General features: G+C 47.8%; 1 protein-coding gene across 6 annotated transcripts in view; it reads left to right on the top strand.

Annotated features, from left to right (window-relative positions):
* Positions 1-15,878, top strand: part of LOC130860718 (NADPH--cytochrome P450 reductase) — a 63,110-nt gene that overhangs the window by 3,049 nt on the left and 44,183 nt on the right. The window contains exon 3 of one of the 6 annotated variants that reach the window (XM_057749299.1): positions 4,325-4,423. The exons of 1 other annotated variant lie outside the window; for it this stretch is intronic. In XM_057749299.1, the coding sequence (XP_057605282.1) occupies positions 4,389-4,423 (35 nt within the window). In that variant the 5' untranslated portion in view covers positions 4,325-4,388. Of the gene's footprint in view, positions 1-4,324; positions 4,424-7,298; positions 7,370-14,383; positions 14,511-15,878 lie in introns of those variants that run through there. 4 more of the 6 variants (XM_057749302.1, XM_057749304.1, XM_057749306.1 and 1 more) reach the window with 4 other exon arrangements.

Here is a 15,878-nt window from a genome sequence, read left to right as displayed (position 1 = left end):
CATTTCAAACAAATTCAAAGGTAATGCTGATGCTCCTGATCTGGGCACCACACTTTGAGAATCATTGCACGAGACCAGAAGGTTCTCGACCTTGGCCAGGAGACCACCAGCCCCTCATAGCCAGGGGCCAGCTCTAACTCATTTCCATTTCTGCTAAGTGACTGCTCAGTGCAGGCACCTGGTAGATGCTCTCAGTAAGTGCTGTTTGAACTGAATGTTAATGGAAGCCAAGCAGTCTTCTCCTCAGAAGCTCTTTCTCAATGGCTGTGGCTGGGTTCTGGTTGCCGTGGCAACAGCTGGAGCAGCAGCCATTGATATGGGGCTCGCTGCAATATTGAGGAGAGAGCGTGAAGGTCCTGGCCTAGCAGCACGTGGACAAGAATGTGGAGGGAGGCTGGGAAGATGTGGCTTTCAAAACCTCCCCTTACAGAGACACCCTCCCATTTGCTCTGCAGCAGCCTGAAACCCAGGAAGGATTTAAACTTTTGTTTCATAACAGAGAAAGGAACAAAGGGAAGGGGGCTGGGGGTTACATAGGAAACAGGAAAGAGGAGGGAACCCTGGTCTCTGAGAACCAACATACACTTGACAACTTCACGCCCATTAACCCACTTAATCCTCACCCAAACCCCAAGGGGCCGCGTGACAAGGACCTACTGAACCCGAACAAGGTCTCACAGCCGTCTGGGCCTTGGCTCCCTCCAGGTGGAAACCCGATCTGCTGTTGCCAGAGGCTATGTTTGTTCCTTCATTTCAGGACTGCCTCTCTGAAATTGCTGAACTCTGGACACAGCTGGAGGACCTCGGAGTGTTGGGGTGGCAGGGAGGCTGTGAGGATGGTACACCAAGGATCCAGGCCGGTCATCATCTGGGCGTCTCCCTTCAAAGGAACCGTCCCCTCCTCTTTATCTGCTTTTGTGTTAGAACCCACCTGAGCCGGGCCGTGGACACGCCACCCCCACCCCTGTTCTGGCCAAGTTAATCCTATAAGGCAGTGGTTCTCATATTCCAGTGTGGATAAGAGGGAAGATTATTTAAAGTGTCAATTTCTGCCTTGCCTCAAGAGATTCTGATCCAACAGCTGGGGGTAGGGATGCCCTAGAAATTGGCAGTTTTAATAGGCCCCACGATAATTCTGATGTAGGGATACCATGAACTGCCCTTTGAGACGTCCAGCCAGGGCCTCCACTATCTCCTGTACTTTCACGGTCCCTTCTGGAAGCCCCCAGGTTTCAATGACGTCTTGTTCTAGTTTCCCAGCTACCCCTGCCCTCTCGTCCTCTGAGCTGTTTCCTGGGAACAATTCATGTCATTGCCAGACACCGTCTCCAGACAGCACATCCACAGCTACCCCCAGCTGGTCAGCTCACCCTGCAGCCCGCAGGCCCCCGCACACCCAACTAGCTTAGTAAGCCCCACAGCCAGAGCCTCTGCTCTGTTTTATAAGGACCTGGCTCCTGACCAGTCAGGGAGCCTTTGGGTAGGCTGAGCCAGCTGCCCCTGACATCAGAGGGAACTAGGATGTCTGCCCTTTGTAAAAAAGATTTGGGCAGAGAACTATCCTATCAATGGAGAAAGAACAGACTTTGGAGTGCACCAGTCAGAAGAAGTTGCTTCATTTCCCTGACTTAGTTTCCTCATCTGTAAAATGGGGGCAAGACCAAGTGCTCATCAGATAACTTCAGGAAGTTCAGAGTCCCCCTAAGTACAAGGTCAGGCATGAGGCCTGGCCAGAGGCTTAGAGGTCGTGGAAGTGTGTCTTCAGGCTCCTCCCTCTGCTCCTCTTTGACAATAAGGCTCACCTGGGTCCCTGCCTTCCACCCTGCTGTCACAAATCTATCCTTTGGTCATCACCATGAGACTCAGAACACGTGGCAGAAGGGGGCGGGACAAGGTTTTTCTCCCCATTTTGCTGATAAAGAAACTGATTTCTTATCCAGGGAGGCCGTGTGTCTGGTGAGCAGTCAAAGCAGAATTTGGCCTCTCATCTCCAGATGGAGATTCTGTACTTCTGTGCTTTGGTGACTGCCGCATCCCTGGCTCTGTAGGTAGACAGGGCAGCCCCTTTCAACACACCTGGAGTGAGTGTCTGCTCAAGGCAAGGGGTTGTGAAGGACGACCTCGGAGATAGTGTAGGACTGTGCACCCGTGAAGGAAGAAGCCAGAGTCAGAGGGAGCTGGGAAGAGTCAGGCCGACTGGGACAGGGGCCCTGAGAGGCTGAGTTCTCCAAGGTAGAACTGCCCTGGCTGCGGGCAAGGGGAGCCTGCACCAGTATGAGAAATGGTACCACTCAGAAGTGAGAGTGGCACAGAGCCCTGGAAGCTGGGTGAGATCCCCCAGGAGAAGGGTGGCTTCCAGGGTTGGGGGGAAGGGGGAAGGGTTTGGATGTGCTTGACACGCTCACTGGTGGGCACCAGGCCCCAGTCACAGTTTAAACACTTACTAGTTGTGGGATCTTGGGGAACTTGGGACAAATCTCTTCACCTCTCTGAGCCTCTGTTTACTCATCTGTCAAATGGGAATCATAATGTATACTTTTGAGAGAAGATTTGCAGTAACACCTGTAGACTGTTTAGCACAGCGCTGGGGATCTAGTTGGCACTCAATAAATGGTAATTAGCTCCTCCCTTCCATTCCATAGCAAGTGGGAACCCACTGCAAGTACTCAGTAAATGTTTGGTTCTATAGAGCAAGGAAAGGCTTCATGGGGTCATGGTGATGAAAAGGTACAGATACAGGGTAATACAGCCCTTAGCTTCGTGGGATGCTACACGTGTAAAAGCTTCTGCTGCGGAGAGAAGCCTTGCTCTAGGGGCCAGTTTCTGGCCCCTCAGCCCCTGAGCTTTCTGTCTGTTGTAGGTGCCCTGAGTTTTCAGGTTGTTCACGTTCAGAAGAACCTTGGGTGAGGAGGGTGTGGGCAGAGAAAAGCCCACTCTCCTGTGGCCCCCATCTCTCCCTTAGAAGATCACACATTCCTGATGAGTCCTTAATGCAGCGGTGCCTGCACTTTCGCCTGGACAAACCTTCTTTCACCTGCTCAGTGGACACAGCCCTTCCAAAACCAACAAAGCAGCGGCCTGGACAGGTCACTAAGTCCTTGCCCTGCCCTGACCACAGTGCAGTCCCATGGTTCCCTGTCATTCCAGCCTTGGCTCTGGGGTCCCTGCCCCTCAGACTCTCACTCTCATTCACTCAAGCCCAAGCCCCTTAACACCAGGCCGCCTGTCCTGAATCCTCTGTGGCTCATCCCACAAATGCCTCCATGTTGCCTGCATCTGGCAGAACCTGGGGGTCAGGAGGCAGACAGAGGAGGCTTCTGAGACAGAACTGCCCTGGAGACACTCCAGATTGACATGAGACATGATTTAAAGTAGGAAATACTCTGGGCCTTGGAGAACTGGACAGTAATGAGGGAGCCATCGCTTCTGGAGGGATCAGGGCATCCTCCAGAGGTGGGAACATTAGTAGGAGATGGACATATAAACATGGAAAAGAAAGACGTTCCTGTTGGCTCAGAGGAATAAAAATGCACAGCATGTACAAAACTGAGTTCATCCAGTTTTGCTACAGTGTAGAATCTGGAAGAAGGTTATAAAGATCAAGTTGGAAAGATAGGTTGGGGCCAGATTTTGAACGCTCTTCATGCATTCCAGACTAAGGCAGTCCATTCATTCCACAAACTGCTGCGCCCCTTTATGAGAACCAAAACACAGATAGGAACTCAGCCTCGTCCTTTACAGTAACCAATATGGATGGGGGCTGGGGGGGGGGGGCCCGAGGACCCTGGGGGGAGTCTCAGAGAAAAAGCTAGATACACCAGATCCACGGAGAGATTAAGGATCTGTTTCTTGTAAATCTTGCCAGGGGAAGAAAATGAACTTTCAGAAAGAGGACACACAGGAAGAGCCCCGTAATCATAGGCGTGATTGGTTTGCCTGTGCGTCCTCTGTGTAACGTGACAACAATGTCAGTGCTACTTGATGACTTGACTTTTAGGCTCAAGGGACAAAGCAAGGAACAAATTCTGTAGAATGCAAATGTTGTCAAGGTCCATAATGAAACTATCGAGGTTGAGACAGCTGAAGTGGGGAGGCAGAGGCGGGGCGCAGAGCAGAGGGAAGGGCAAAGATGCTGATAGCTTCATGGTATGGCGTGAAATGGTACTGCCTGCAGTGGATGGCTCAAGAAATAAAGGTCCAAGGCTATTACTTCAATTATAAAAATGATTAACAGAGGAAGTAAAATTGGTATATAAATAATCATGTTGACACGTCGGCAGTGGAGGCGGGCTGTGGTTTTAATAAACTAACTCATCATCCGCAGGACCCTAGAAGTAACGCCTAAAATTTCGGGCAACAGCCAGCCACAAAAACATTTATTTACCAGCATGGAAATAAGGACTAGAAGCAAGTGCAAAACGAGGTAAGAAGAGATTCTTTCTGGGCAGTGAAGATGAGGTGAAATGGAGGGGAGTTGGCAGGAAACTGTTATCTGTAACCCCACACATGTTGAATTTTGATTTAAGAAAAATGACATGGATAGTCACTATTCTTTAGATATCGGAAGCCAGCAAAAGAGTTGATTCTTTGGCCAGTGATAGGGTTGTTTCAGTATTTTTTTTAAAGTATTTATGGGAAATTCCCTGGTGGTCCAGTGGTTAGGACTCCACACTTTCACTGCCGAGGGCCTGGGGTTTGATCCCTGGTCGGGGAACTAGGATCCCACAACTTGCGTGGCTCAGCCAAAAAAAAAAAGTATTTATGTATTTGACTTAGAATAAGTAAAACATTCATAAGGCACAAAATGTGAAGGATACAAAGGGTGTACAATGACGCTCCTTTTGCCCTTGGTCCCAGTTCTCCCAGTTCTCTAGAGACAACCAATGCTATCTCTTTTTTTTTTTTCTTTCCAGAGAGGTCATACACATACAACCAAATATATATACACAGTATGTACATTTCTCCCCCACTTTCCCGCACCACAATATTTTTAAAAACACAAACAGTAGCATCCTCTAGCTACTGGCCATCACCTTGCATTTTTCTTTTATCAGTTTATCTGAGGTTGTTCTGTATCAGCAATGAACTTCCTTATTTGTCTTTATAGCTGGATGATATTCGTGTTCGGGTGTGGCAACAATAAATGACTGTCTGTTTCCACACAGCTCCACCAACCGTGTGTTATTAAACCTTCGGATCCGGTCACCATTGCAGGTGAAAGCTGGTACCTTCTTGGCCAACTTTTAATTTGCATTTTTTCTATGCGTGGGGTTGAAAAACTTTTCATATGGTTAAGAGCCATTTGTATTTTTTTTCTGTGAACTGATGATTCGTATCTTTTGCCCATTTATATTAGTAAATCCTTTTCTTATTAATTAGTAGGGGCTGTTTATTAAGGAAACTAGTCCTTTGACTATTAATAACTGCAAATATTTCCTCCTGGTTTGTACTTTGCCTTTGGACTTTTGCCTGTAGGTCTTTGTCACACATCAAGTTTTAATTTTTATGTAGGTGGTTTTCTCAGTCATTTATGGCTTCTGGGGTTTGTGTCCTAACTCAGAAAGGCCTCTTGGAGATTAACACAGATTCTCCCATGGTTTCTTGTAGGACTTTTCCTTTTTCTTCTGTTTTTAAAAGTTGTTTAAATCTTTTATCTACTGGGAGTTTATATTAGTGTAAGGCGTGAGGTGTGTATCCAACTTACATTTTTTTCCCCAGCTGTCTAGTGAGAGTGTGTTTTGAGGAGGAAAGGATAAGGACAGGAAGGTAGGGCAGTGAGCAGAGCAGTATAAGAGGGAATGTTTTTAAAAACATTGCGGTGGGGAAAAGTGGAGGAAAAGATGCACATAGTGTGTATATATATTTGGTTGTATGTGTCTGACCTCTCTGGAAAGAAAAAATAACATTTTTCTGGTAGTAGGTGTAGCAGAAACTGGGGGTGGCATGTGAGTCAGGAACTGCTCAGATCATCCAGGTGAAAGGTGAACCCAGGTAGACCTAAACTAGGGCGGTGACAACAGGAAAGATGAGAAGTGGCGGGGGAGGGTGGTCCTGGGAGATAGAACCCATAAGACTCAGTTACGGGTCCAATGGGAAAAAGCAAAAGAAGATGCCTGTTTCCTGCCTCAGTGATGCTATTAGCAGAGAGAGAGAACTCTGTGGTATGTGTTCTGGCTTCACAGAAGCAGGGTGCAAGGATTCAGAGGCAAAGTTTGAAGCCTCTCTGGGATACGCAGGGGAGCTGTTCAACAAGGTGGTGAAAAGGTAAGAGGGAGTATCAGAGATCTGGCTGATGAATTTCCCCACTGCTCTCTTGAGAGCCTAGTGTAGGAGTTACACATTCAGTCCCTTAGTTAGACACGGGTATGCCCTACCCTGAGGGCTACAACATTCATCCACCCTGTTATTGGGACTGGTTCAATGGGGTGAATCAGACCGGTTCCTGACAGACTGGAACGTAGGAAGCCTAAAACGGGGGCCACGGGAATAATCTTCTCCTTATACAGGACTTTACTATTTTCAAAGTAACTGGTTGTCGTCGGTGGGTCCTGTTTTTAAAGACGGAGAACGGGTTCTGAACGAAGTAAGCCGTCCATTGTTCCAAAAGGAATTCGCAGCAGAGCCTATAATAAAAATGGTAATAATAATGACATTTCTAGACCACTTACTATCGCACCGAGCTAAATTATTTAGGAACATGAGTTATATCACCTAACCATCATAACCCTGTAACATAGGAACCACAGCAGGAGGCAGAGGTGGGCTTCTTACCCCCTCCCTCCCCCTGACAAAGGCAGCCAGACTTTCAAACCCGAGGCGCCCTCTCTCGTCCAGTCCTCTCCCCCTGCCTGCTCACTTCCTGCCCACCCGACCCAAGCAGGCCAGCATTCCAATCCCAGCTGGAGGGACCCCAACACTCTGTCCACGCAGCCTCGCCATTTTCAGGCAAGGGAGCTGAGGACCGTGGAGGAGAAAGAGCCGCGAGCACATGCGAGCAGCGGCTGGCAGCAGGCGGCCAGGCACCGTGGCTCACGGCCACTGCCCCAACGGAACAGTCAAGGGCGGAAGGGGGAGGGCCGCCACGGCCGCCTGCCCCTGCACTGCCCCCGGCTCGGGAACAACGCGCGGGGCTCCCAGGCCGCTGTGCTGAGCTGGGACGCGAAGGGGGCGTGGCCGTCAGGGCCGTACCAAGAGCGCGGATTCGCAGGGGGGAGGCCTGGCCCGAGAAGCTGGCGCGCGGCCGGGTTGGGCGAGCGGCGCCGCCGCCGGCCACGCCTCCACCCCCGCGGCCGGCGCGGGCGGTGGTAGCGCCTCAGTGGTTTGGGCCTGCGTCCTGCTCTGGTGTCGGGAGTGCAGCCTGCCGCGGGTGGTGAGTGCGTGCGTCTCCTGGTGCGGGATTGGCGGGGTCCGGGCACCGGGGCTTTGCGTGCCGGGACTCCGGGGCCCGACGCCTTCTGGCCGCCTCGGCCTCCCGGGCCTTCGGCGTGGGGGCGGGCTCTCGGGCCGGGTCGCTGCCGGTTTCGCCCGACGCTCGCGCGGAAAGTGCGGCTCCCATCTCGGCCCTTCCCCTCGAGCTGACCTCTCGCTGAGGCTCAGGGGTCGTCGTTTCCACCGCCGAGGGCGCGCTGCGGCGGAGCGCCGGGTCTCAGCGTGAGAGGGCTCAGGCTCCAGCCCCCACGGCGCTACCCTCGGGCGAAGCCACTTTTCCTCTCCGAGCCTCAGTTTCCCGTCTGTACAGTGGGCCTCAGGGGGCGGCCAGTTATTGGGTTCACTGACGTAGGACGCGCTCGATGAGTGTGGTTGGGACCCGCATCTGATCCCGCAGCATCAGGTGGGCTCAGAGGAGCCCGCTAGCCTGGCCTCTCCTGGGAAACGTTCTGCGTGTTGGCGGCAGCCCTGGGGGACAGTGCTCCTCGCGGGCAGGTGCCTTGGCAGGTGCTTTGCCGGGGTCTGCTGGGCAGCCGTGACACCCTTAGCTCGTGGGAGCAGTTGGGAGAGAGGTGGAGATTGGCGGGGCGGCGGGGTCACTTGACCTCAACTTTTGGCTTTTCATTTCTCGAGGAGAGTCACCGTTGTGTGAGCCGCTGACCAGTACTGAGAAGTTAGGGGCTGCCTCCTCTCTTAGGCCGACAAGATACAGGCTTCCTGTAAGCTTGGCCGAAGTAGAGAATAGTGCTAAGACCAAGGGAGATGGGGCTGGAATGGGGTGGTCCTGAGTTGGAATCTTGGCAGGACACAAGTTCTTGGAGCCTCTGTTTCCTACTCAGTAGCACAAACAGTGATACAGTCCACCTTGTAGGCCCCCATAGGGTTGAGGTTCTGAGGTTCAGAAGAGAGGGTCTTGGAGGGTGACACTGAGAGTTGGGACAGTCCATGTAAACTGAGCAGTTAACTAACCCTCTGGGATCCAGTGTCCTCACTGCAGTGCTGTAATTCACAGGCCCACCTGTTTGGGGAGAAGGCATTGATTGATCAACCACTCACCGGTTCTGTCTACACAGATTCCGTTTGAGTGGGTGTGGGGTTGGCTTGATCAGGAAAAAAGTCCAGAAGTCCCAGTTAGCAAAGCGGTGAACCCAGAAGAAATCACTTTCTTTTCTTTGTATTCTTCTAAGGAGTTCTCATCTTCCTTTTGAGAGAGTGGTTGGTTCTTGAGCCTCTCATGATTTTCACACCACCTAGTTTAATCATGTGTGAAAAACAAAGGTCCGCATTTCAGAGAATGGAATAATGGCTTCCAGTTGGGTTGCAGTGTTGAAAACTTCAGAGTGATTGTAACTCTCCCAAATCCTCGTGTCTAGCACTTGAAAAAGCTACAGGTAGGTTTGAGGCGAAAGGAATCCCAGGGATGTGCTTCAGCACCTGAAAGTAGCAGCCGTGACTGCAGTCAGCATGAGTTAGACAGGTGAAATGCCTGAGTGATATGAGTTTGTAAACAACTAATGAGATGTATGAGATGTTTGTTGCCTGACAAGACTTAAATTTTAGGACCTGCAGGTGACTCTGAGTTGATCCTTCCTTAACCCCTTGAAAATCAGGATCTGAGTTCAATAAAGTTCATGTGTACTTAGGAGCTAGACCATTTGAAATCAGAACTGCTTGGCAAATCCAGAACGTTGACTTGTTAAACTCATGGAACATTTCCTGTTCATAAAAATGTAGCTCTTAAGCAGTCTTTTTTCCCCCCCTCAATGGAGGCTTCTGTAATTGTGGAACTTTTCATGGTTCCAGAGGTCCCAGCTGACCTTGCAACACCTCTGCTTCCTCATGCTTTAGGAAGGAGGAGAGCCCTGGATGGGTTTGGAGGGAGGGGTGTCAGGGAAGCTGAGTCCCAGCTCAGGCCCTTAGCACTGTGTGCCTTTCACCAAACCATTCTAAATGGGGCCTCAGTTTAGTGCTATGGGATTTAACTTACATGTTAGATTCATTTAAAAATCAAGATCAGAAAAAAGTGAAATGGAGAAATGACTGCTTTTATGGAAATGTATTTTATTTGGTTTACAAAAATACTAAGTGCTCATTATTTTTAAAAATACTACTATAGAAATACTCAACATAATAATGATACAGTAGTGAACATCCCTCACAGCCTTACACCGAAATAGAGAAATTACTGCTAGTGGTGTCATACATGTTCTCCACGTGTTTTTCTTCACATATAAAAACATTTGTTACCTAGAATTTTTTTTTTTTTTTTTACTTCAAACAGCAGAAATTCTTTACTGTTTAAATTTAAAACACAGAATTAAGATGAAACTAGTCATGTTCTGAGTCTTGCTTTTTATTAGTTAACATGATGTCTATAGCACTATGTAAAGATCTACCTCATTCCTTATTTAAAACCTCATTTAAAAATTTTTTAAAATTTTTTATTGGGATATAGTTGTTGTAGAATGTTGTGTTAGTTTCTACTGTACAGTGAAGCGGAGTTCCCTGTGCTATATAGCTAAAACCTCATTCTTTTAAAAAATGACAGTATCCCAGTAACCAATATAATTGAAAACAAGTTATGTCTTTTGCAGCCTTTTACTGTTATGAATTCTGCTACAGTGAGTAGCCTTGTTCTTTATCCTTCGGCGATTGGACAGATATTTTTGCATGATGAATTCTTAGAAGTGGAAGAGCTAGAACATTTATGAGCTTTTAAATGTATTCATTTAACATATTGACTGCCTGTGATATACCAGGCACTATTTGAGGTGTCGGGCCTACAGCAGTGAACAAAACAGATAAGTCCTCCATGGCTCTGACACACAGTTTGTCAAATGATGATATAATTTCAGATTTAACTTTTTATTTTATGTCAGTTTCATTTGAAAATTAAAATCAGAAAACAAAGAAATGGAGAAATGACTGTTCTTTATAAAAATGTATTTTTTCTGTTTACAAAAACATTAAGTGCTCATTATGAAAAGACTTTTACAGAAATGTGTAATATAGCCAGCGAACAGCCTTCGTAGCCTTACACTGAGACAGTTTCCGGATGGCGAAAAGTAGTACAGAGGAGTGTGTGTGTTTGTAAAAATGATGTGACTTTAAATGTCAATAGATATTGCCAAACTTCCCTCCAAAAATGATAAGCTTATGTTCCTGCTGGCAGAGACTCATAATTTTTTAATTCATAATTCTAAGGCTAGTTAGTTGCTCACTACTAATGGCAGAGATGCTTTTTTTTTTTTTTTTGGCCACGCCACACGTGGCATGCAGATCTTAGTTCCCTAACCAGGGAATCGAACCCACACCTCCTGCAGTGGAAGCACGGAGTTTTAACCACTGGACCACCAGGGAAGTCCCAGAGATGCTTTTATTTCAGAAAAATGTATGTGAGACTCTAAGCTAAGTTTGTATTAAGTGTATACACACACACACATATCCATGTATATATACAGGTATATATTCTTTCTTTTTTTAACTTCTGATGATGACCCTAAAAGCTGGTATTTGCATGCCCACTTCACAGCTGGGGAGGCCATCTCAGAGATGAAATCACTTGCTCAGGTCTGTGAGGGTGAAACTAAGGCCTCACTTAGGGCCGTCTGCTTCCAGAGCCCTCCCTCCTCTTTTTGCAAAGTTATCTCATTTTCTGACTGTAGAGGATTTTGGGGGGAGTTGGGGGAGGGAAATCTAATACATGTAATTGCTTAATAATACAATTATTCCTCCTCGCTTCCAGTACCACAATGCGCAAGTATATCTATCTTGTATGTCTCACTGTACACTTCATTAAAGTGTAAGAAACATAAATGAGTACCTTATACAGAGATAGACGATGCCAGTTCTTTTATTACCACCACCACCACCATCATCATCATATAAGCTACAGGACAAAACTTGTTTTCTTGTCCAGTTATCTGGCATGTAGTAGAAATGTAGGCTCATGGAGCAGGTGGGAAGAAGCTTCTGGGTCAGGGGTAGCTTTCCAGCTTATACAGGCACCAGCTTATATTGATCCACACCTGGCCTTACATTCTTCATCCATCAAGTGGAGAAAAGAATCCCTGCTTCACCTGCCTCCTGGAACAGCTCAAGAGGTGTTTATTTTCTGCAGTGAATTCTCTTTGTTCTTGGAAATGTTTCCATCCCTGAGGAATGACACTTAAAACACATTTTTGGCCTTTGGGGTCTAAACTTCTGTGTTTAGGGCCTGGTTCAGCGCTCAAGAACTCTGATGGGGAGGGGACCAAATAGAAGTAAACAATGATGGCAGTGTTGAGTTCCTTCTTGAGATACTGTGTGTGAGGCATTTCCTTTTGGTGCTGAGCCCGCTGGGTGCGCTGGGGAGCGCTCAGGACGAGCTGTCTTTATGTGTTGGTGGTGGTGGTAGGGGTCCTGCAAGGTTCCGCAGAAGAGAGGACATTTGAGTTGGATCTTGGAGGGTAGGTAGGAATTTACTGAGCCCACCAAGGCACATCCACTCTGGGGCGTGTAAGGGTGTAGGTTGCCTGAGGCTTGGAAATGATTGAGACTTATCTGAAGGGGTCTTGTGAACCATGCTACATGATGGGAAGGCTTTTCTATAAGTCTGTGATGTGACTAGCACAGGACAGTGTATTCTTGTCTTGGGTTTTTGGACTTTTTTACTTCTCTCTGGGGGAAGTCATCATTTAGGAATCTTACTTTGCCTAAATCTGTCTTATACCATTTTAGAGCTCTACATCCTGAAAGTGTTTTTTCTTCCCCAACCCGCTCCCCAATTGTTTACAATAGTTGTGTGCCTGCTGGAATGTGTATGTGTGAAGGTGGGAGAGGAGTCCCATGCGCAAACCATGGCTCTTTGTGGGCTGGTGGCTCCTGTTTGTTGGGTCGATTGGAGCCAAATTCATCAGCCTCTGTTATGCCTAATGCTGGTTGGCATGGCAACAGGCTCGAGGATGTTGTGAACAAAGCAGCTGGGGGACCTGGTCCTTCTTCTGGATGGCTTATGGAGAAAGCTGCTGACATGGGGGCTTATTTTTTTCACTTATAAAGAGGTGGTGTGATGGGGGAAAATCTAAGAATTATACTTTAATTGGAGTGCTGGAGGGTGAGGCATTCTGGTCTGTACACAGCTGAGAGAATTGTACACATGCTTCCCAGAATTTAATCTGTTACAAAGCTAAACAAGAATAAAATGATGGGCCAGACTGTGGTGCCATCAGCCATGGACAGTTTCTCAGAGAACTGGATTCTTTGGGAGATGACCTGTGATAGGAAAATAGGATGGAAAAAGCTGAGTTTTGTCCCCTGGTTGTAATCACAGAGGAAGATGGACTCTGTAAGGATACTCTGATGTGGGATTAGGTAATTTGCTTCTAGGTGAAAGTCATGAATGATGTTTAGTCCTTTTTTAAAAATCTCCCCTAGTTTTGTCTTCAGAGCCTTTTCCTGTGGCCCCATCCACCCCATTCCTTTTGCCTGAACTCAGCCTTTCATATCATAACCTCTTCCTTTGATGCTTAGATAAGAGCACTGTGACTTCAAGGTACTTTGATCCTCACGGCACGCTGCATCATTGCGCCGGGTAGGCTGGATCTGTACAAAGGTTTGAGCACACATGAACTTGTGCTCACCTCTGAACCTGATGTACTGACTCTGTAGGCTACTTGGGGTCAGTTTTCAACAGTGTAAACACGGGTGGCAGTTCTTGAAAGCACAGGAGAATGGATTAGCCAATTGGGCCTGGCTTCCTTCAGAAGTGGGGTTCAGGGAGGGGCACATTCCAGGCACTGGAAAGTGTCCCACCAAGGATTCGTGGTCTTGTGAAGAAGGGCATTTGTTGTTTTCAGTTAAGGGTTCAGAACCTTTGCGATTAAGAAACCACATGCGTTACCTGCACATGTTGAACACAGTCCCTTATGTAATGTGATTTGCAAACTGTTAAAGGTCATTTAACACGACAGCAGAGATTTGCAAGCCTATTCCGCCTACCTGAAACCCCCACCAGCAAGGTCTCTGCCCCAGGACCTCAGCATCCCCCGGTCCCTGAAGCTCTAAGGACAAAAGACATTTTCCACTTTCCCCTTGTCTTCACTCTGGGTCTTCATCACCACACAGCCCTGACAGTTTTTAGTCTTTGAATCTCCTTCCAGTGCTATGGTCTTATGGGGCCCCTGTCATTTCCTGCTGGGCCAGCCCTTGAATTGGCCACCCTGAGGCCATAATTCTTCCTCTCCGCTCCTCCCCATCTGTTTTCATGATCTGTTCATGGTACCATTGCTAGATTGATCTTGAAGCCCTCCTCTTATCACCCCTCCTTTGCTCAAGAATTTACAGTCACTCTCACTATCTTACTGTCTTTTATTTTTCCTCCTTCTCTACTTCCATCAAGGGTATGGAAGTGGCTTTTAATAAAAGGAGTCTCATTCTCCCTCTTCCTAATGGCAATATGGTTGAAGTAGAATGTGGATTCACTGAGGACCGAGAATTCCCGTCGTTTCCACGAGTGTAGGCCAGCACATAGAACAGTGCCAGGCATGAGGTAGGCTCTCAGAAATACTAACTGGGTGAGTGGAAGATGAGTGGTTATGGTTTCTCTCTCCTAAGTGTATTGCCGGGCTTTCTCCTGCATGTTGACTGAGATGCCAGTATGGAGTCTGATCTGTATTTTTTAAGATTATTCTAAGATGCAGTGTGAACTTTTTGTAGGATTTTAGTTTTCCATCTAGGTGTGAAATTTTAAATGTTTCACGTTCCTCCTGCCATTGATAGTTTATTCAATAATTATTTTTTTATTGAAGAAGGGAAAGAACTTGTGCACTGCCCCTCCATCATGGTATTCTAAGGCTTTCTGGGTATTTCTAGATCAGTTACCTGGATGCCAAAAACATGAATAAATTTGTTTATTTAAAAAATTCTAATGAATAAAAGGGATCTAGTCTAACCTTTGATGTCTGTTGTATGTCAGGTGTTTTTGTCTCATGTGATGATCACAACACTGTGAGGACGGTCGGCAAGGGGACTGAGGCGGAGTGATAGGCGGTGTGCCCAGGGCCCCGTGCTGTGCAGGTGGCGCCTCTGCTGTTTGAACCAAGGTCTGTCTACCTACAAGGCCCAAGTTCTTTTCATGGCTCAACCGTGTTTTATTTTAGGTTTGTTGAATTTCAAGGCCCACACCCTCCTCAGCAAAACCAAAAACCATGGAAAGAACTCGTAATTGAGAGAAGGCCCCGGGAGGCAGGTAGTTGTACCAAGAGACAGTCAAGGGAAGTGATTGTGATGGAGCACAACATTCATCTCAGAGCTTCCTGGAAGGCAAGGAAAGAAGGACAGGAGTCACAGCAAACAAGGTTGAAAAAAGGAAGCACAGCAGTTTATCACAAGAAGCACTTTTCCCTGGGGCTTCATGTAAGGATCATTGAATAAGTTGGAGGGCGGCAGCCTCTGTACTCAGCAGGCGTTTGTAGAGCCCCTCATGTGTACCAGGCCCTCTGTGAGGTGCTGGGACTGCAGGATGTGTGGACAAGACCCTCAGGATTAGATGGCTTAGGCCAGAATGGAGGAAATGTTCTAAAGAACAGAGAAGAGTGACCACAAGTCACTCTTTCTGGGACCCACTGGGGTAAAGGCAGCAAACTTCAGCCTCCCTTATAATACTGTAAGGGCAGATCTTTGGGGGATGGGAGCGAGAGAATAGACCCAGAACGATGTATTTTATCAGGCAGGGGTAAAGCGGGAGCGTCTGGGAGAGCGAGTGGGGAGAGTCCATTTGCTAGCGGTGGGAGGCAGGCAGTCTCCAGTGGAGCCCTGAGGCTCTCAGTGCATTCTCCCCACTGTCCTGCTATTTTGTCATGAAAGAAGGCTGGCTTGGCTTCTTAACCCTTATTGGGTGACTGTAGGCAGAGCCAGGAGTTCTCAGAAGACAGCACTGGTTGTGGTTCAGTGCTCCCGGCTGAAGGGCCAGCATGCTGTACCAGCGAGTGGGGATTCAGTCATCGAGCGGGTAGATGGTGAGCACCATGTCGTGCCTGAGCCCGAGGGCGGCAGAAATGCAGGGCAGCTCTGGCCTGTCACCAGCCCCAGCGATGCTGTCACCTGCTGGCATAGTCAGGATGTTAAACTGCCAGGTGAAGCCCAGGCCAGGCGGTGAGGCAGCTTCTAGCTACAGCTTTGCTTGTTCTGAAAAGGTGGTGAAGGACATGCACAGGTGTGGTTGAGTGGCTGTAACGCCAGTTGGTCTGGGTTTGAATCCTGGTTCTAATGCTTATCATTTCCCTGACTTTGGACAAGTTACTCTAATCTCTGTGCTACTTACAGCTCCTATACCTCAGAGCATTGCTGGAGGAAATTAAACTGTAGCAAGTCATAGTGTAAATGCTTCATACCTGGTAACTGTTGTTACAATTAGTATTTATTTAGAAAAAAATAGCTATGATGGCAGGTGGGAACCTAGGGATAAGATA

Source organism: Hippopotamus amphibius, chromosome 9 (assembly GCF_030028045.1).
Source record: "Hippopotamus amphibius kiboko isolate mHipAmp2 chromosome 9, mHipAmp2.hap2, whole genome shotgun sequence".
Lineage (NCBI taxonomy): Eukaryota > Metazoa > Chordata > Mammalia > Artiodactyla > Hippopotamidae > Hippopotamus > Hippopotamus amphibius.
This window is presented reverse-complemented; position numbering and strand designations above follow the sequence as displayed.